The sequence below is a fragment of the Volvox carteri genome (assembly GCF_000143455.1).
Source record: "Volvox carteri f. nagariensis unplaced genomic scaffold VOLCAscaffold_9, whole genome shotgun sequence".
NCBI lineage: Eukaryota > Viridiplantae > Chlorophyta > Chlorophyceae > Chlamydomonadales > Volvocaceae > Volvox > Volvox carteri.
This window is the reverse complement of record NW_003307552.1, coordinates 276,949-296,724: the sequence shown is the minus strand read 5'-3', so window position 1 is coordinate 296,724 and position 19,776 is coordinate 276,949. Positions and strand designations below refer to the sequence as shown.

Sequence of the window (19,776 nt, the reverse complement as noted above, 5' to 3'; positions counted from 1 at the left end):
GTAACTGGCTTTCGGGCCAGCCAGGCGAGAACTTCCAGCGAAAGGCGCCACGATCGCTCCGTACTCCGTCAGTGGGCCCGGCCCCTGGGACCCTAAGACTTAGTTTGAGCATTAGATTTGCCCCACGTTCCGTGAGGAGCTGGGGTGCAGCTGGAAAGAGAAACCTGCTGCGAATGGAGTGCTCAACCTGTCTGGTAGTTACTTTGTAATCCTTTCAAAAGGCAGCAGGCTTGATACGTTTGGTCCTTGGCAGAGCGTGCGTGCTTCTGAACGATAGCCGATGTCAACACAGGAGGAAGTCCAGGGTAAGGGAACTGCTCACAGTTGAACTCGAAGCTTTTACTTGTTATCATGCAACGTTAGATCCTGGGTCACGGGTCGGTGGGCAACATTTCTGGCCTGGGGAGTTGTGGACTGGCTGATTTTGACCCGCCGCAGACCGTTGTCCGAACCACCCTCCTAACGCACTCTAAAAACGCAGAGGCTCCTGAAGTGCCACTGCGCACGCTGAATGAGTTTTCAATCTTGAATGCCAGCGCTGGCAACGCGCCCGTAAGCCTCGAAGCTCTGCACACGTTAGCCCCGGGTAGCGTGGTCGCCGTTGGTCTGGTACCCCCAGTTGACGGTCAACCTAATACAGGTGAGTTTTGTAGCGCCTCTGATTGGCCGTTCGTGGCTCCACGATCTCAATGACAGTTTTGCCTCTCGTCCACTGTAGGTAACCAGAAGTTCATCGCCCTCCAAACGCAGCCCATTCTCGACTGGGTTATTCAATATGGCGCCAATCCGGGGGTATGGATATGCACAGGGAAGGCCTGGTAAGTCGAAACGGGGCTTTCCAAAGCGGGGATGACCTCCTAGTCGTGACGGCCATGTACCGCGGCATTACTGCTCCTAACCCACGTAACGGCTGTCGCCACCCTTACACTTCGCGCCTTCTAGGTTCCGGCTCCAGAATCCTGCGGCAGTGTACGCACCTATGTATGCGGCCATACAACGGAAGGTGGACTTGTGCCTGCGCGCCGCCAGTGCCGTCGCGGCTAATCCGGCGGTGAACCTGGCAGGCGCTGCAGCGACTTTGCTTCAGCCGGGTCAGCAGCCCGGCACGAGCCAGACGCCATACAGTGTTGAGGTCCTTAAGCAGGAAAGCCCCTTCTTGGCGCCCCAGCTGGCCGCGTGGGTTAAGGCAAGTCCCCACCGCCCGTGTTGGCCCCCGTCGCGTATGTAAACTGCCTCTGCTGCGCATGCAAAATCAGCTGCGATACCAATGGGCATATGAGCGGAAAAGCAAGAGTGGTACTTGCGTAATGACCGTCGGGACAAGCCATGGGGACGGGCGATGTCATGAAACCAGTTTTGACGCGATTGCGAACGAGTTAAAGACAAATTACAGGTTGATGAGTATCCAAGGTACGCTATTAAGCGCCCCCTCGCAATGCCTTGCAGCGGTCCCGCATCAACCCGCCGCCGCTGGTAATAGAGCTGCAGCAGATTGCCGCTACAGTCGTGGCGGCGCGGCGGCCGCCAGAGCAGCCGGTGGGGCCGTGCGCTGCGCACGGCGCTGGGTCAACTGCCGGGGGGCGCGGCCGGCGTGGGGGCCCTGCAGCTGGCGGTGGCCCCAAGCGGAAGCGGCTGAGCGGGACAGGTACCCTGGGGTGTATGTAGTCAATGGGAAGAGATCACGGCGTGGATTTGCTCTTGGGCTGCTTTGAGAATGCCACGCTGCCGTAGGGTGTAAAGAATTGCGTATTCGCACATGTGCGCCTTGAGAGGTACAAGCCGAGGTGTTTTGTTGCCATGGATCTGATCCAGCTCGAAAAAGCGAATGCGTATCTGCATTGCAAATTACTGTGGTGCTCTTTCATGCAGCGTGAATGCGCAAAAAGGAGCTGAGGATAGTATGTTGTTCTATTGTCGATTGTTGCTCGAACATTTGCACTCATAAGCCTGCGCGCGGCACGAAGGCGCGGTCGCGATGGCTTGCTTGAACATGACCTAGCATGGCTTACCAGCCTTGCACTTTTTGCTGCAAAGGACAAGCATGGATTGCATGCGGGACCCAGATTCCCACTGGGTGTCAACGCCTATGTACTGCAGGCGAGGAGGAGCTTGAGGAAGAGGAGGTCAAGGTAGGCTCCAGGGCTCGGTCGAGGGGTATCAGGCCTATAGCGGGGCCAGGGCTGCAGCGATTGCGTGCGTGTCGAGAAACTTACTGCACATTGGGTTCACGGGAGGATTTGGCTCGATAGGCTGTGCTTGTAGGGTCCGTGACCCTGGCATTCTTCTTAGGGTGCCAGCACGCTGGTCGAAGCTTCCTCCCCTGCTCACATATGCAGCTTGGGCGCTCGTAGCCTTCCTTTCCTAAGCTGCGTGGGTTTTTGCATGGTTGCCAGGTTCCTGTTAAGGGTCGCGGTGGTCGCGGCGGCGGTGCAGCTGGGCGCGGCCGTGGCGGCGCCTCGGCCTACGGCAGCGCCTCCGCACATCGCAGCCGGTCCTTGACTCCCGCTGCGGCCGGCACGACCACCGTGGCTGCAGCCTCAGAATTCGACGGCTACGTGGGCGATGAGGAGCCGGACCTGGATGAGCATGATGACTTGGCAAATGATGAGGAGGATGAATGGGGAGAGGGCGAGGATGGTGAGGACGACCTCAGTGAGGAGGGCGATGAGATGGGACAGGTGAGTGGTAGACCGCAGCTGACAGTGCGTCGTCCTGTCTCTCTCTCTCTCTGTTTTGGTAGAAGGCCGACATTGACAGCGGCTGGTAGGCGCTTGGCTGATTGCACGCAGAACCTGCTCAGGGTTTCCCTTGCCCCATTCCTCTGAATGCATTACCAGTCATAGCCTGTACAGTATACGCACGCCGTGGTTCAGCTTTGTACAGCCCAGGCGCTGTCCTTATACAAGACGGGTAAATGGCAGTTATGGGAGCGATGCTTGTCTGAAGCCGCCTGCAAAGGCTTCTTAGGCGCAGCGCATCCGCCTAATAACACGTGCGCATGGTCACGTGGAAAACACAAAAGGGCATGGCGCGGCCTCCCAGCGTCACCGCAATGGGGCAGCCTACCCGTCTGTCCATCTTACGCTTGCTTAATCGCGCACTCGTCTTATAGGTGATTGTTGGGCGCTTTGCGGTGCAGGGGATGTATGCGGGTCTCAGTGCGGCTGAGCGATCGGAACTGAAGCAGCAGCGCCGCGACGCCCGCTGGCAGCGGCGGCGGGCCGAGCAGCAAGCGGCCCTGGCGGCTGCTGATGCCGCTCGCGGTGAGCCTCCGGCGCTCAACGCGGACTTCCGTGTGGACCCCGACATGGTGCCGGAGGTGCTGGCGGTCTGGGAGATGTGCATGGTGCGTGGTTATGGGGAGCTGGCCGAAAACAGCAGGCGATGGGGATTGTCTTTCCTCTATATTCCAGTACCCTGTCTAGACTACGGGACGGTCAGTACACGGGGCGACGCTGGAATGAATCCTGTTCAACGCATGTCGCCCTGCCATCTACCCACTTCGTAGCGGATAGCGGAGTTCCAATTGAGCGCTGACGGCCTTGCGCCTGTGCCCTCGTGCCTTGGTATGCCTCTCCCACAGACCTTCGCGTTTATGCTCCAGCTCCCGCCCGTACCCATCCGTGCGCTCGAGTCCGCGCTCATGCCCGGACCCCTCCCGCTGCGTAACCCCGATGGATCGCCACGCACTGGCAGCGACGGTAGCATATTGTATGACACCCGCACGATTGTGGATCATCATTACATTGCTTCAGCTGCGTTGCTGCGCGACCTGCACGCGGGTCTGCTGCGCATGGTGGATGGTCACGCGCCTCGCAAGCAGGAGTTGCCGCAAGAGGTACGAGGCATGGCATCAATTCATCTTACTCTGAACCTCTCCACCTACCTAGGGCTCTCCGCTCCGGTGCCGGCTGGCAGCAAAAAGGCTACATCGGGGGCTCAGTTTGCGTACTTATCCGCGGCAAGCACTAACTGCGTTACGTATGGTGTTATTACAGGGTGGTTTAGCTTCACCAGCGGCCCCCTTTATGTATGTATGTGTGTGTGTTACATTCGCTGCTTGTACAAGCAATTAGCGGTCCCGCCGTAACGAACCAAGAGGTTCCAGGGCGAACACGGCCTACTACAGAGCACATGCACTGTCCTGGTAAAACTTGTGTTGGATGTCTGCTTGTGTGACGTTGAGGGCCAAACAAATTAAGACGAGCTGGCTTGGCTGGTTTACTCTGCACCCGCTGACCTGTCTGTCTGCTTCTTGCTTCTTCGCGCAGTCTAAGCTGATGGCGGACGAGGCCAAGACCGAGAACTGGGTGGAGCGTACTGCGTCGGCCATCAACGGAGCTCCGCCGGAGGTGGTGGGAGCAGAGGCAAAGGTACGCAATAGATATCACACATGACGCGAAGACGGGAACTCCACCGGTTGCTCTTAAAGAGCTATGATGTACATAGCCGCCTGGATGGGCGGAGCTGCACGGTTTTCGTTTGCGGAAGCGCGTGAAGGCTCATAGAAACACAACGCATGGTGTTTTGCTTACATGGCTTGTGTTGATGTAAGGCATGTCAGGCCCCGAACATGGAACCATTATTGGGTTACGTCGTTATTATTACATATTTTATAATGTCTGCACCTGTTGCCACATGCCAGGCAGCGGCGGAGACACTCAAGACACGCGAGTACGTGCTCCTACCACCGCGCGCCAAGCTCAACATCCTGCGGGGACTCATCGAGCTGGCACTCGCATCGGATGTGCTGCGTGAGCACATCAATGCCCGCGTGGAAATGCTTGCAGTGCCACTGCGCGCGCTTGCGTCGGCAGGGGTGTCTCTGGTAACGTGCGACGACGGCACGGTTAGGCGGGCGGTGGAGGGGCTGGTGCGGCCGGCGGAACCAGCTGGACCTGCGGAGGCGGAGGATCCTGACTTCTGGATCCGCTGGATGGACAGCTGCAAGTGAGGCTGGGGAGGGCCTGGGCAGGTGCATGGGACGGGCACGTGTGGTTGGGACGAGGTGGTGGCTTGTTTCTGTTGCGCCTACGGAGGCCTGCAGAGCCAGGTAAGGTATTACCGTAGCGGCCGTCGTGAAAGTGCAAGTGACCTGCTTTCAAGCATCGGGATATTTTACAGCCCGTGTGCAGGAGTAACTTGGCGATCAACGGCAGCGGTGGGTACCGTAATGCCACTTTGGCAGCTGGATCCAATCGATCCCTTTGGGGGCCTGCTTGCTGACATATCCCTCCTCTGGCTTGCGTTCCGCAGGCTGGGACTGCGCAAGCCCGTTGGCACGGACGCTCGTGGCCGCCGGTACTGGGCCTTCGGTGCCAACGCGGGCGCCTGGCGGCTGTACGTTGAGACGGCGAATGGGAGTATATGGGGCTGGTGAGTCGCAGTCCCTTAACAAGGGCAACGGGTGTGTGGCACGTCTAGCACGCGACAGTGGCCAAGCATCCTAGGATACCGGGGTTCACGGCGTGCGAGTTGAAGGTTACCTGTTTTTTCCGTCTTGCCATTTTCATTCCGTATCGCCTGGCTACGGATTATTGACGCATATCTTCTCGCATTTTCGCCCACCAAACCATCTTCTTATGCATTGCCCGTACCCCGATGCTTAGGTACGAGGGTGAGCAGCTGGTGGAGCTGCGGGACTGGCTACGCCGCGGCAATATCGGCCGCGAAGCGCCCTTGCTCCGCCTGTTGGATAGCATCTGGGTGCCAAAGAAGCTGACAAAAGGTAAAGTTACTTTGGGTTTTGCACAAATGCGGGGGACGTCCGTAAAAGCCCGAAGAAGGGCCCATGGACGGTCAATAGCCATTATTGTGGCGCTTAATGAGGACGTTGACGTCCTCTCCTGCTCGCCTGGGATCGGCGCGCCTGAGCGCGGTGTCCTTGGTCTCCCAGGCCTCCGAGAGAAAACTAGCCACAGCTATTAGGGGCGCTTTCGCCGTGATGGTGCGCGCCCTCGGAAGCCAATGTCTCTCTCGTATGTAACTCGACGGCCCCCATAGCCTTGATCGCCACGTCCTAGTGCCATGCCCCAGCGAGGCTGCGCGTGCTGCCAGCTGGTCGAGACACCCTAGGCTGGGCAAGGCAGAGCTGCCGCCTGAGCGATCGCTTCTATAGCCCCAGGAGCACATCTCAGGCGCTGTAAAATTGCATTCCCCTGCAATACGAATACGCTAAAAGTGGGTCCGGATAGCGCTATGGGGGCGAAACTTGGCGTTAGGGAATGGGCCGTGCACAGCACAGGCCGTTTCGCATTAGCTACCCCGCCCTGGGTCCACGTAGGCCCGGTACACGAGGCGGGTGAGCTGGACGAGGATGCGCTGAGCCGCGCCACAGTTCCGTGGGACGCTGCCGACCTGGACGCGCGCCGCGCCAATGGCTATCGAAACCTGCTGTCACCGCTATTGCGAGGCAACCTCAACATGGTGCGGTGAAAGTTGGGGACGGGAGCGGAACGTGCGAGATGTGCACTAGTTCATTTGCCTTGCGCTCCAAGATGCCTGCCTGCGCCGCCGCAGGCTTCACCTTATTCCTATTGCTGTTTTACGGGATCGCTGTGTGTTCTAACGCTTGTCTCCATAACGATACCTTTTTCCCTGGACCCTTGCTCTATGTCCGTCCCTGCGCGCCGTAAAACATTTTCTTAATCAAAATCAAACATCCTCTCTGCTGTGTTGCGTCGTGCAGCTGCCCCACCAGCCCGGGGTGCCGCGAGTGCCGCTGGTAATTGAGGACCGCATCTGCAACGCACTGGAGGCCCTGTTTGGCGAGGTGGATTTCTGGCTGCAGCCCGCCGGATGGGCCACGCAGTTAGGCAAACTGTTGGACCATTTGCGGGTGAGCGGCGAGAGGAGGACAAGTGGGCCCGCGTGCATGTGCATGTAGAACGCTGTCCGAGCATCAGCCATGCTTTATGTTAAGAGGATGCGCTGCTTATCGCGCTCCTTTGTGGCTTACTAAGCACTGCCGCTGCTGCGGCCTGTTCAGACAGGCGTATTCCCTAAACAACAAATACGGACTTTAGTAGACTTGCTTGTCAGGCTCCCGTGCAGAATATGTAAACATGTGTCACCTGTTATGGCCGCGCAAAGATGGCGTGATAAGTCACGGCGCTGCGATACGTCGCTCGCTGTTTTGGTTGTAGTAAAGGCTCGGCCCACCGCCACAGCCGCACGTCACTCCTCCGCCTCTTTGTCTTAATCCATTCAACCAAACCAGTACAACTACAAGTCAGCCCGGGAGGCATTGGAGCAGGAGGAGGGGGCTGCGGCTTCCGCCGCCGCCCGCTTCAGCGGCGCGGAGGTGGTGCTGCTGCTGGAGGAGATGCTCATGAAGGTCGGCGTCTTCCGGGAAGCCTGGACGACGCAGCTGCGCGAGGCGTGGATCGCCAGCCTGCGGGAACCTGGTCACACGGTGCGCGAGGTGGCACTGCACGTGCTGGCACTGCAGCAGTTTGTCAACACGGCGGACTCGCAGCACGTGCTGACGCGCGCTGGCTTCCAGCGGCGAGTCAGCGAGGCCAGGTGGGAACGGCGGGGCCAGGGGCGGCAGTCACGTTTCTCAACGCAGCATAACCATAACCGGGTCAGCATAACCTGCCGGCTATGCTGACCCGGTGCACAAGACGAAAGGGTCGCAAGGTAGAGCATGGCCACGTGCTGGATAAGTGCAAAAGCTTGGACGCATGCGAATGACCATGGGGGGTTGAAGCATGGTTGGAGTGGGTTGCACGCCCTTTCCATCATCTTGCATGGCCTTTCCATGTCGTTGGTACCGCCGGAGCCTGGGCAAAGTAGTTTGCAATCTCGTCGTTCCCGGCTGACCTCATCTTGTGGCATGCCCCGTGTTGAACCCAACGCAGGTGCCCTCTGTACTTCCCTGGCCCCAACGAGTCTGTCATCGTGCTAAAAACCGGTATTTACTACCACCTTGAGAAGTTCTACAACATGGCTCGGGTGGGTACGCGTGGATGGCCCCAGCATTGGCGGCTGAGCATAGGGTCTCCTCGCAGAGGCCGTATGGGGGGGAGGTATGGGTGGCCAGCAGTCGTGGGCACAGCTGCCGCTGCAGATGCTCGTGCAGATGGACGGAAGCATTTATTCGCAACAACAATGCTGTGTGTTTCACCATAATAGGGTGACTGGCAAACACCATGCAGCGGCGTGTCCAACTCAGCTCGTAAGATGTTGTGGGGAGGCCTACCTGATGGAATCGCGCAAGGGTTGAAACACCCAGCACCGATCCCGCGCATAGAAGTACAAAAGCTGAACCTACGTGGCTACAGGTGTCTGTCAATGGTGGCAAGTGCCGAGACGTCTACGGATATTAAAGTTTGTGAGCAGTCCGATAACGTCGCCAAAGAGACGCCTCCGTGCCTTCCTGGCAGTGGTATCGACGTCTTTTGCAAAGAGCTTTTGCGCTAACCCGGAACCTGTTTATCAGCCAACCCGGGCTCAGCTAACCCAGGCCTGCACTGCAGGCACCTGTCAACCATATATACACACGTAACCTACGGTTGCCCGTTGTACTGAGCTACGAATGAATGCCGGCTGCCGATTGCCGTGCCATAACATTTTTGCATGGTTCTGTGCTGCTGCCATCTGGCGTCCCCCGTCAGGCCAATAACGACATGACGTTCGCGAGGGAGCTGATTGTCCTGCGGGAGCGCGTCAACCAGCTGCACTTCGCACAGCGCTACCGTGTGGCTTGCCTCTCCTACCGAACGTAAGGATAAGGGCGCTGTACATGGCAGCAGCACGGCTCGGGGCTCGTGCGTGCCCACGCTGTCATCTTCTGAGAGTCGAGTTGGCCACAGGTCCAAGGCCATGCACGGTTCAGTGCCCTTAGACGCATGAGACGCACGGCTTGAATTAGGCTTCCAGCTTCTCGGGACACGATGCATTTTGACATACCTCTGTTGTTCCTCACCAGCTAAGGCGGTGTCATTGACGTATGTCCCATTGCAGGTACCCGGTGTCGCCGCAGGCCGAGGCGGCGCATGCCGCGGCCGTGGCAGCAGCAGCCGCCCAGCAGCAGGCCAGGGGTCCGGATGGCGAGCCCATCGAGATGGCCGTGCCGCCACCCCCGCCGTCGCGGCCGCCCTGCATGTGGATGTTGCTGACGCCGCTGCGCGCGCAACTCCCACGGTTTGAGCAGGCCACGGTGAGTGCACATGAGCGGGGCCGTATATCAAGGCCGCGGCTTCCCATGCACTGCCTTGTCCATGTCTATGTCTCGCCATGGTTCAGGCACTTGAGGGTACTCATGTGCTGCACCAACCACTCGACCATCATCACTTGCCGCTCTGAGGTTTGATGGGAGGTTCACCTGCAGTCTGACATTGTAGCTTGCACTTCAGGGCGAAATTGGCACTACGCCACGCAGCGACGTCAGCGACGTTCACATGTATGCATGATCGGAATGTGCGCGTTGTCGAGTATCCTGTAAGGAGGAAGCTGAACCTCACTACTAATAGTCTAATATCCGGAGTCGTTCCTTTCCCTGCTTGCCGGCAGAGCGAGCTCGTCCTTCCGCTCTACATTGACAACACGTTGCCACAGTACGTTATCCGGTCGGAAGTCCTCGACAAGGCCAGGTGAGAGGCGGCGGCTTGACGCTAATGTGCCACCCTGGCCGTCCCGGTCTGTCTGCAGCTGAAGCAGTGGCTCCGCCGCAGCTATACGGGGTACCACCGCACAACATCGTCTTGGGTTCAGCGCGCGTGTGAGCATCCCCACCCTCGGTGAATTCAATGCGTCGGCAGGCACACTACCGAATCCATGCGTATGTGTATGCGTATGCCTACGTTGGGGTCCCCATGGCGTCCCACGGGCTGACGCGCACCTGCGAGTGTCCTCACCTGCGAATGCACCGACTGCGATGCATGTTGCGATGTCCGTCTTCTAGGGAAAAGGACTGGCAGCCGGGCGACCGCTGCCGCATGTACGTGGGCGGCAAACAGGGCGCCAAGGTCAGTGGCAGCTGGTATAAGGGCAAGATCCTCCAGGTGGGGGCACCTGCCGCACCCGACCAGCAGGACTTCGACCCCTGGGAGAGCGTCACGGTGGAGTGGGACAAGGCGGGCGTGGAGAACACGCAGGGCCGGGTAGGTGTTGTAGAGCGTTGGTTTGGGGCCCGGTGAGCGATGGGTGAATGAAGCCGTTGGGGAGGGAATACGACCAAGATCAGCAACAGGAATTAAAAGGAATGAGCTGAGCGATCTGTGTCGACTTTGGGGGCCGCCGCAGCCGGGCGCGTTTGTTGCTTGGTGATGACGATCAGGGATGACGCTGATGGTTAGGGGTTGTGACGCTGATGCACGTGTCCTGCCTCCCTCTCTACACGGTGTAACCTCTCATTTCCGCATGACCTGGCGCCTTCCCTCAACAACCCCATTCCTGGGGTTACCCTGCTACCACCTGCGCATGCGGTGGCCCGCCAGGTATGTCCCTGGGACATTGAAGTGGACCCCGAAGCGGAGCGACGCCTGGCGGAGGAGCGCAAGCGCGCAGCGGAAGCCGAGGCGGCGGCGGCAGCTGCGGCGGCAGCCGCCCGCACTCAGCGCACAGTTGCAAAAGAGCGGGTTGCCAAGCTGGTGCAGGATATGGGCGAGGAGGACGACGATGAGTACGTCCCTAGCGAGCCCAGCGACACTGACAGCGGTACGCCTTGTCATATGGGCAGGGAACGGGGTTGTTCTTAGGGTTTTAGGCGTAGCGAGTAAGTGTCTTGCAAAGTGCAACATAGTGTGTGTCGACTTTCTTATCAGACGGGGTGAGATCTTATGACACCAAGTGGTTTGGTTTGGTTCCATGCCCGGCAGATGTGAGTGAGGGTGGCGGGAATCACCGCTCCCGCGGCGGCCGGGGTCGGAAAGGTCGTGGTGGTCGCGGCGCGCGCAACGACGACCAGCAGCAGCAGCAGCAGCCGTCCCAGCCGCAGCAACAGCAGTTTAGCAATGTGCCGGGCAACATGTCCCAGCTGCAGGCGCAGCAATTTCTGCAGCAGCGCTCCATTGCGCTGTTCCAGGCGCAGCAGGCGCAGCGGCTGGCGAACGCACCAGGAGGTGCAGCGAGCGCGGCTGCAGGCACAACGGCCGCTCTGCTGGCACAGCTGCAGGCGCAGATCGGACACCTGCCGGCCGCCACGCAGGTTCAGCTGCTGCAGCAGATGGTGCAGCGCGGCGGTCAGCAGGGCCTGCTGGCGCAGCAACAGCTGATCCTGATGCAACAACAGCAGCAGCAGCTGCTGCAGCAGCAACAGCAGCGCCAGCAGGAGCAGCTCTTGCAGCAACAGCGCCAGCAACTGCTCTTGCAGCAGCAACAGCAGCAGCAGCAGCAACAACAACAGCAGCAGGCAGCGTTGCAGGCGCAACAGCAGCAGCAACAACAACAACAGCAGCAGCAACAGCAAGCCGCGGCCGTTATGGCGGGTGCCGCAGAGGACGACAATGGGCGGCCAGTGGCACCCGATATCATGTCACCGCCGCTGCCGGCTCGTACTCCCGGCGGCCGCCGCGCCGTGGCGCACCACCTCCTGCAGATGATGCCCCAGCGTGAGAACTTCCACTGCCTGCTGATCAACTGGTACCGATCGCGCGGTGTGCTGCGCTACCGCCTTCCTCAGCTAGCGGGCAAGGACCTCGACCTCCACAAGGTGCGGTAGGAGGGGTCCGTTAGTTGCCATTAGGCGGCGTGGTAGTTGCACCTGCGTGTTGGGCAGACAAGCAGGGTGTTGTGGCTGGGTTGGGCTGGGGACGCTTCTCTTTATTTGGATGGAGGTCACTGGAGCCCGAAGATGGCTGTTAGGGCACCTCGCGTAAAGTGTATGCACCTGGGCCAGAGGCATGAGCGCACTGAGCGCACTGTTATTCGCAAGCGGCGGAAAGCTGTCATGAGGGGCGTGCTGCTCCGGGCTTCGGTCCCTGGTTCAGTGCCACGGACCAGGGTGTTCGGAGGGCGCTCGTGAAAAGCCCCAACCCACAGTGTAGGCTATCTTTCCGAGCACGTCACCATGCCGAGAAGCCGCCCTGGGCATGTCGGGTATTTCCGCCTCGTGCCGCCGCGCATCCACGGACGTATTCCAAACCTGGTTCGCTCCATTCTTTTTTCCATTATCTACCCCTCCTAATCCAGCTCTTCCTGGAGGTGCACCTGCGTGGCGGCTACGAGGCCGTGGTCCTGAAGCAGCAATGGCAGGAGCTGTGCGTAAACCAGGGCATCCATCCGCAGATGGCCGCCAGCGCCAGCCAGCCCAACACACCCGCGGCCGCCGCTCTTCGTGCCCACTACGAGCGCTGCCTGCTGGACTTTGAGGACTACGTCACCGCCGGTCAGTTCGAGCAGGACGTGGCGACGCATCGGCTGGTGCCGTTCGACCGGGTGGTCGACGTGCCGGGAGCCACACCGGCAGTAAAGCGTAAGTTTGCTCAGTGATTGTGGGGACATAAGATCATATGCTGCGTGCTTACCATGTAACACGTTGTCATTGGCACAGCTGGCTAGAGACTATGAATTACAACCAGGGAAGGTAGTTGTATTTTATCTGTAAATGTGTTATTTAAGGACCACATTCCAGGTAAAATAATTAGCAAATGTTTTCAGATACTTACCAATATTTTCTCCTGTGAAAGAGTGATGGCCTAGGTGTCGCGGATGGAGGATTCTATGTCCGAAAGAAATCAGCTGGTGTAAAGTAACAGCTGGGGCTGTTTCAGAGTCCTTGCTGTTGGCCGGGAATGCCGTTTGGGGATCCGTCCGTCATTACCGCAGAAGATGGTCCTGCCTCGAAGCTTGGCCTCCCGCCAGGGCATGTACCCGAGGGTGTCCGGATACCGTGCAGAGTTTGTGCCTTCTAGTGGGGCCAGGTGTAGAGGTCCCTAGGCCAAGGGGGGGCCCCCTCAGACAACAGTAGTAGTTTTCGAGGCAACAGGCAATAGGGTACCTGCCAACACCATGTGTACTTATTACCAGGTTTACAATGCCGGTTGCTGATGGTGCAGGGCCGGAGGTGGCTGTGGCAGGCCAGTACGGCGGCGCCATTGGCGTCCAACAGCCGCAGCAGCAACAACAACAGCAGCAACAGCAGCAGGGAGCGATGGGGCTGGCCAGCAATGATCTGAGAATGCAGCAGCTGCTCTTACAGCAGGCGCAGCAGCAGCAGCAACAGCAAGGTGCGGGGCAAGGTGTCATGCAGCACCAGGCGGGTAACCAGGCATATGCCACCGGCAACGGACTCATGGGTTGGCAGCAAGGTGAGCATTGGGCAGGTCAAGGGGTCGATTGGCGGGGGTTGGTGATGCCCTGCAGCGTCACGGATAGAGACAACACCCCCCGGACACGTGTCGATAGGAAGTTGTCATGGGTCATTGGAAGGCTTACACGCTCACTTGCTCCTCCTGACTGCAAGACATTCGACCAGCAGGGCATGTCCTGCACTGCCCCGGCTCCATTACAGAGAACAACTTTGCGAAGAGTCCTTACAGCTGCGTGGCAACTCCCTCCGCCTTTGTTCGCCGCGTTTAATAACACAAACGCACAGACATGTGATGTAACGCACACGCACGCACTCGGACACATGGGCACGGGCGTGCCCGCACACACACACACACACACACACACACACACACACACACACACACCGCGTGGTAGGCATCCGACGTAGTATCGCTCCAATTCCTGGGAATCTCTTTGCTTGGCCTGCCGAAGCCTCAGTTTCAGCTTTAGGTAATGTTTGCCATATACCACACACGCACACGTAATCGGTCACCTTATATGGAGAACACATTGGCAACCGCATTTGCGCACTTATCCACTTGTAGCAAAGCCCTGTTGCCTCAAAGTACACCGGTTTCCTAAGTTGGTGATCTTGGAATGGCAACAATGTGCCGGGTCTGCCTCTTTGTGTTGCAGGTATTGGTCGCCCGCCGGGTATGCCCGGGTAATGGCATACCGGGGGCATAATTTGGCACGTCAGGCCGTAGCAGCAGGCGGGCCATGTGACACTTCCTTCCCAGCTGCTCTCGCGGGAGCTGAAGGGGCGCCTCCGTACCAGGCGCACTTTTGAATGAAACCGTCCGATGAACCGTTTGCCGAGGCTCTCGGGCTGAACCAGGGAGAGAACGTGGGGTAAAGGGTTTTGGAAACCACTGGGTGCTGGGCTGTTTGGGCCGGGGTGAAGTACGATTTTGGACTTTGTGTGCATTACATAAGGGGGCGCTCCGAAAACTCTGGCTTTCCTGGGGTTCATGGTGGAATGCACCGGTGGTCAAGCTGTCGCGGCTGCGTTTAGTGAAGACATTTTGCGGTTCTGGTAGGGGAGGGATGCAGAGAGGGGGTCCCCTTACCATGTGGTGGGTTGGCGCAGCTGGGGCGGCTACTTTACTGTCGCCCCATGGTGTATTAACATCACACTTTTCGTGGGCCAGCAGGCGGCCTACACACTTGACACATACACACACGTAAGACACATTTAGTCACGTACAGGTGTGCTCTCTCTATCTGGGCCTCTTTCATCCGCGTGGTGTGGTCAGGCCTGTGCGTAACATACGTCAGGTCTGCGCCGATCACCCGAAAAGGGGGGTGCATGCTTTGTTTTTTTGCGGAGTTTTGTGCGGCGGGTTGTTGAAGCAAAATTATGTCCTCTCACGTAACGAAAATGGAACTTCTCACGAGTCCTAACTCCGTGTGATGGTAGCAGTGACGCCGCCATGACTCGCACGGCTTCTTTGACGGCTCAGAGGCTCCAGCCTCCCGCACACGGGGAGCCCGATGCCTTGCCTTTCGTTTGGTGGATTGGCGGGTGGGTTGAATCTGTGGGGTCATGGTCATGGTCATTAGGGTAGCGTTTTGGGACTGCTCTGGACGGCCTCGACCGTTGTGTCATGTTCAGTCTTGCGTCCCCTGGGCGTTCATTGGTGCGCACGCAAATGGAACGATACGTTACGGCAACGACCACTTTCCTGGTCGTGATAGCACTTGGTAGATGAAATCCTTCTGCCCGCAGACGAAGGGCTGTGTGTGCGCAGTTCTCGCCGTTTGTCGTATGCTACTTTTGGGGGCACGTTTGAGCCTCACATGCGCCAGGCTTGCAGTTGGTTGCCCCGTTGACGATGCGCCGCGCGGCGTTTGGACACATGTAAATGATTGAATACAAACGTTCGAGCGCTGTGCAGCTGTGTGCTTTGAAACTGCGTACACGCCCTCTTATCGCACATATGCGTGAAGCGGTTGTGATGGAGCACTGGCAGCGTGTTGATGAGAAGGGTTCCCAGAACTTCTCTTAAAGGCTGTGTTGTGTGGGGTTATCAAGTCTGGCGATGGCGCCCATCATGGGGTTCTGGCGCGGGTGATTTGCCAAGGGAATTTGCATCTGGTGACAGCTGGCGCTCTTTCTTGTGGAGGTTGGCGATTAGCGGGGTTCCGCCATTGAGGGCAGCTGTGGCCGGCCGTGGAACGTGCTGGTATTGCGTTGTATGGGCGGATGAGTAAGAATGAAACTTTGGTGCTCTGGCACCGGTCCAGAGAGCTGTGTAACGTGGGGTGTTGAATCAGTTGTCATTGCGTTACAGCAGTTTCGCAACGAAACCTAGAGCTTTGAATGCTTCCATTGCAATGTCCCTTCGCGATTTACGTGGAGCGACGCCCGATAACAGCAAAACGCCCGTTGTACGACACGTAAAACTTGCGCAGCTTTTCCTTTTTGCATATCAAGGCCCCCTTACATGAAATTGTCTGCTGCTGTTATGAGGTAAAGTTGGCGAAGCCTTCATAACCCTGGGTGCTATTAATCGTTGTACGGACAGCCTTAGACCTTTCGACCGCAAAGCTGATTTGCTCGAGGGTCAGGCAAGCTAGGTAGCACAACAACGTCCATAATTTATGATGCAAAGGTAGCGTCTGTTCCTATGCTTCTGCACTGCTGAGCTAAAGACGTGGACATCAGGTTGCCTATAAGTTACTGAACCCAAAAGGCCGCAAATATTGATCTTAAATCAAAATGCATGACGATTACAAAGTAACTCGTAGAGTCGGAAAAGCGTTGACCCTTCCAACAGCCCCAGCATACTCATTCGGTGGCCGACACGAGCGGTCTCCCGGTAAGTGGTTGCACATAGCTAATTGTGAAATAACTGAAGGATGCATGCAGTTTATGATGTGAATGCTGGTGCTTGCGGCATACAATGTTCGATGTTTCTTTCCTTGCTGTGTCACAGGTGATCCTGGACCAGGGCCTGGCCAATATGGCACAGGATGGAGTATCAGCGACAAAGGCACGGGGTTTGGAACGTCAGCTCGTGGAGACTGGTCGATCAACCATACGCCAGCCGGGGCGGCGTACTCGCCACAAATAGGCGGACAAAAGCCGGCGTATTCATTTGGAGGCAAGGCTCGAAAAGGTAAGCGCAGTGGTTCTAATTATTATCCCTATTACGCTACCGCCGAGTCTGCGAAGATTCGGTTACCTGGCCCGTACCCGTACACGTTCCCGTACCCATCACTTCACCAGTTCCGGCGGACTTGCAACGATCTTGTAACATCCACACCACAAGAATCGCACCCTGACCTGAGGCGCGAAACTATCAATGAAATTTAGGGTGCTGCGTTTTCTCCACAGCTCCCATACCATGTCAGGGCAGGTGCTGACGTTGGGGGCGCCTTCCCCAGGTACTGCTACAGCCCCGACTTGGCATCTCGGAGGTCGCGGCCTTATTCCCGTTGTCTCCTAAGGAGCGGGGGAAGCTCCAGGGTGGGGGTGGGGCTCCACCTTGTGATTCTGCAGGAGCCCTTCGGCTCCTTGTTCCCCTGCATACCAGCGGCGGGAGCGGGGCTCAGGGTGGGGTGGCTGCCGGCCTGCATGTCACCCCTCCCCTCAAGCGGCAGCAGCTGCAACAACAGACCGCAGAGGCGCAGACACTGCAAAGCAGCAGTAGCCACAAAGCAGCAGTAGCGGTAGCAAAGCAGGAGGGGCAGCAGCTGCAGCAATGGAACCTATCTGGCTGCTGCTTTGTCCCTGCGGCTGAAGCTGTATTACTGAGCTGAAAGCGAAGGCTTCTTTTGCTGCTACTGCTGCTACTGCTGCTTTTCTGTGCCCTCCACAGGCTGCGGGGCAGGGTCCACGTCGCTGACGGATAGCCCCCGGGATGGCGCGACATAATCCAGAACTCGGGGCTCCGTTTCGCTTTTGTCCCCACCCCTATACCCACCCCTATCCATTAAGCGCTCCGAGACCCGCAGCACACCGACGCTCTCTCTCTCACACACACACACACAGGCCTTGACTGCTGCGGGCGCTGCACCGCATCCTGTTCTGACTCAGCTCCGAGGTTCCAGTTCCCCCTCCAACCGTTAACGGCCTTTACCTCAAGTCCCTTCTGTAGGGCCGGGGGGTGCCACATGACGCCACATGACAGCCCTCCGTCAGCCCCCCCCCCGGATGTTGGCAAGCGGCAACCACACCACCGTGATGGGCGGCCAAGGCAGTAAAAATGCAATTCGGTCCCTACCTACACACACACACACACACACACACACTCTCACCCCCCCACCCACCCCCACTCCCCAACCCCCCCACCCAAACTCACCCACCTACTCTTCCTATATCTGAGGGAGTCTAAGAGGGGCTCCCCAACCAAAGCCGCTTCCCTCCCTCCCCTTCTCCTTTCCCCACACACGGCCCCTCATACACGTTCAGCACGTCGCCTCAATACTAATGCAGTGCACAGCACAGCGCAGAACGGCCGGGGGATGATTGTGTGTGTGTGTGTGTCTCTGGCTTGGCGGCTGGGAGCCTTTCATATCCTCACAACCTCCTGTTCCCGGTTCTCCGCCGGCCGACCTACCCCACGTCAGCCGACCTACCCCACGTCAGCCGACCTAACCCAGTTTTGGGCTCCAGCCACACTGCTGGGGAACCGCCCTCAGTTAGCATCTTAAACACCGTGTTTCTGTGCGTCTCTCTGTATGTATATATACCTGAAGGCCCCCAACCAACGCGACATGTGATTGTAACCTCCCCCTCCTTTTCCCGCGCTTTTCCCGCAGATCACCCCACAGCCTCCCCAGGCCCTGGCGCCTACGAGCCAAGTCCCTCGGCCAAGTTGGTGAAGCCCAGTCCCTCCGCCTTCACCATGGGGCCCAAGACGGCGGCCGAGCGGGGCTCGGACAGGTCACCGGGGCCCGCGGAGTACAGTCCCCGGTTCGCGCCCCGCGACGCGCACGTGGCCAGCCTTAAGTTCCGCAAGGGGCCCCTCCCCCCCGGGGAGCCTACACCCGGGCCGGGAGAGTACGACACGCCGCGACGACCTCGCCCCAACTCCGAGGGCAAGAGTTTCGGAGGTGAGGCGTGTGTGTGTGTGTGAACGTGTGCGAATGTGTCTGTGTGCATGGCTGGCTAGCGTCCTGTAGGAGCGGTATAGTGGAGGAGCGGTGTTATCCTGTAATGCATCGAATCGAAGGCTAAACACACCCTCATCCAACTTCCCAACATCTTCCAAAGCTCAAAGTCACCAGTTGTAAGGGTTACCCCTTCCGGGGCGGGGGAAGTATTGGTGTGAAACACATTCCACACATCCCACGTGTTTTGCCATCACGTGTGTCGACATGTCGCCCACCCTGTCCCCCCTGACGCTCCCATGACCGCCTCCCCCCTGCTCCTGCGCAGCGAGCCGGTCCCAGGCCATTCGGGACAACGGTGTTCCCGGCCCCGGCGAGTACGGCGCTCCGTCAATCGCGCAACACCGCCCCCGCCGAGCCTCCTGGACCATCGGCCGAGCCTCCCGAGACGCCGGCCTCCGCTCCTCCACTAACCCCGGCCCTGGAACGTACGACATCACGGAGCCGCTCATCCCCCGTGACGGCGGCCACAGCACCGCTTCAGACCATCGCTCCGCGCCGTCGTACTCCTTCGGAGGCCGGCAGCCGTGGGCCGCACCCGAGGCCTCCCCCGGGCCCTCGGACTACGGGTACCCGAAGGACCCGGGCCGCGTGGCAAAACCCGTGTACACGCTCCACGGCTCGGCGCCCAAAGACCACCAAGAGGACGTTCCCGGGCCGGGGGCGTATCAGGGTACCAGGGCGGATAGCTTGGTGCGGACCAGTGCGCCGGTGCTGTCGATGGGCCTACGGATGTACGAGCCGGGCAGCAAGGATCTTAAGCCGGGTCCAGGGGCGTACGACCCGCGGGACCGCGATGGGCGGATTGCTGTCAGGTGGGGCCTTATGCGACGTGTGTCTGTGTATCTGTGTGTGTGTTCGTGTGTGTGACTGTGTTTGTGTCTGTGTTTTTAGGGAGGGTCCCCCACTTGCGGGCTCTCTGCCGGCTCTGAAGAGGCGAAAAGGAATTAGGGGAATTACTTCCAGGACGCCAAGACGATCCTCCCCTTCTTCCCGCCCTGTTCGCCGCCCTAAAACCGCCCTCCATGCGCTCCCCTTCCAACCCCCAACAATCCCCAGCTCCCTATAATAATAATACCCCTGCTCTCCCCCACCAACGCACACACACATACACACCGCAGTCTCAAATTCCGAAATGAGATCCATCCGGACCACGAGAGCAACCCCGCCCCCCACGACTACGCGGACAAGGACTTCAAGGACTTTGGGCAGTACTACGGGGCACCCTCGTCGCACAGGGGCTTCACCATGCGGCCGCGATACAGGGAGGGCCGGGGGGATCGGGTGCCCGGGCCGCAGTACGCAGTTGGATGCAGTACATTGGGCGTGGCAGCGGTGCCTGCCCTAGAAAAGTCCAAGCTGGCAATGTCGGTGGTGCTCTGA

The 19,776-nt window shown here is 58.8% G+C and overlaps 2 protein-coding genes across 2 annotated transcripts; both read left to right on the top strand.

Moving 5' to 3' along the window:
- Positions 1-280: 280 nt before the first annotated feature.
- On the top strand, positions 281-13,943 carry VOLCADRAFT_88462 (uncharacterized protein; the record flags this gene model as incomplete). Its single annotated transcript, XM_002948232.1, has 27 exons — positions 281-305; positions 482-640; positions 719-818; positions 943-1,180; positions 1,447-1,645; positions 2,098-2,129; positions 2,394-2,678; positions 3,113-3,346; positions 3,584-3,838; positions 4,272-4,373; positions 4,646-4,950; positions 5,257-5,376; positions 5,610-5,728; positions 6,284-6,426; positions 6,689-6,838; positions 7,220-7,524; positions 7,863-7,956; positions 8,619-8,725; positions 8,968-9,163; positions 9,517-9,560; positions 9,908-10,007; positions 10,038-10,106; positions 10,443-10,662; positions 10,824-11,173; positions 11,543-11,656; positions 12,136-12,418; positions 13,912-13,943. The coding sequence occupies 27 exons, from the start codon at positions 281-283 to the stop codon at positions 13,941-13,943; spliced, it is 4,380 nt and encodes a 1,459-aa protein (XP_002948278.1).
- Positions 13,944-15,997: 2,054 nt separating this feature from the next.
- VOLCADRAFT_88461 (uncharacterized protein) lies at positions 15,998-19,776 on the top strand (the record flags this gene model as incomplete). The annotated part of the gene is made up of 5 exons (XM_002948231.1): positions 15,998-16,097; positions 16,215-16,397; positions 18,043-18,336; positions 18,662-19,208; positions 19,515-19,776. The coding sequence occupies 5 exons, from the start codon at positions 15,998-16,000 to the stop codon at positions 19,774-19,776; spliced, it is 1,386 nt and encodes a 461-aa protein (XP_002948277.1).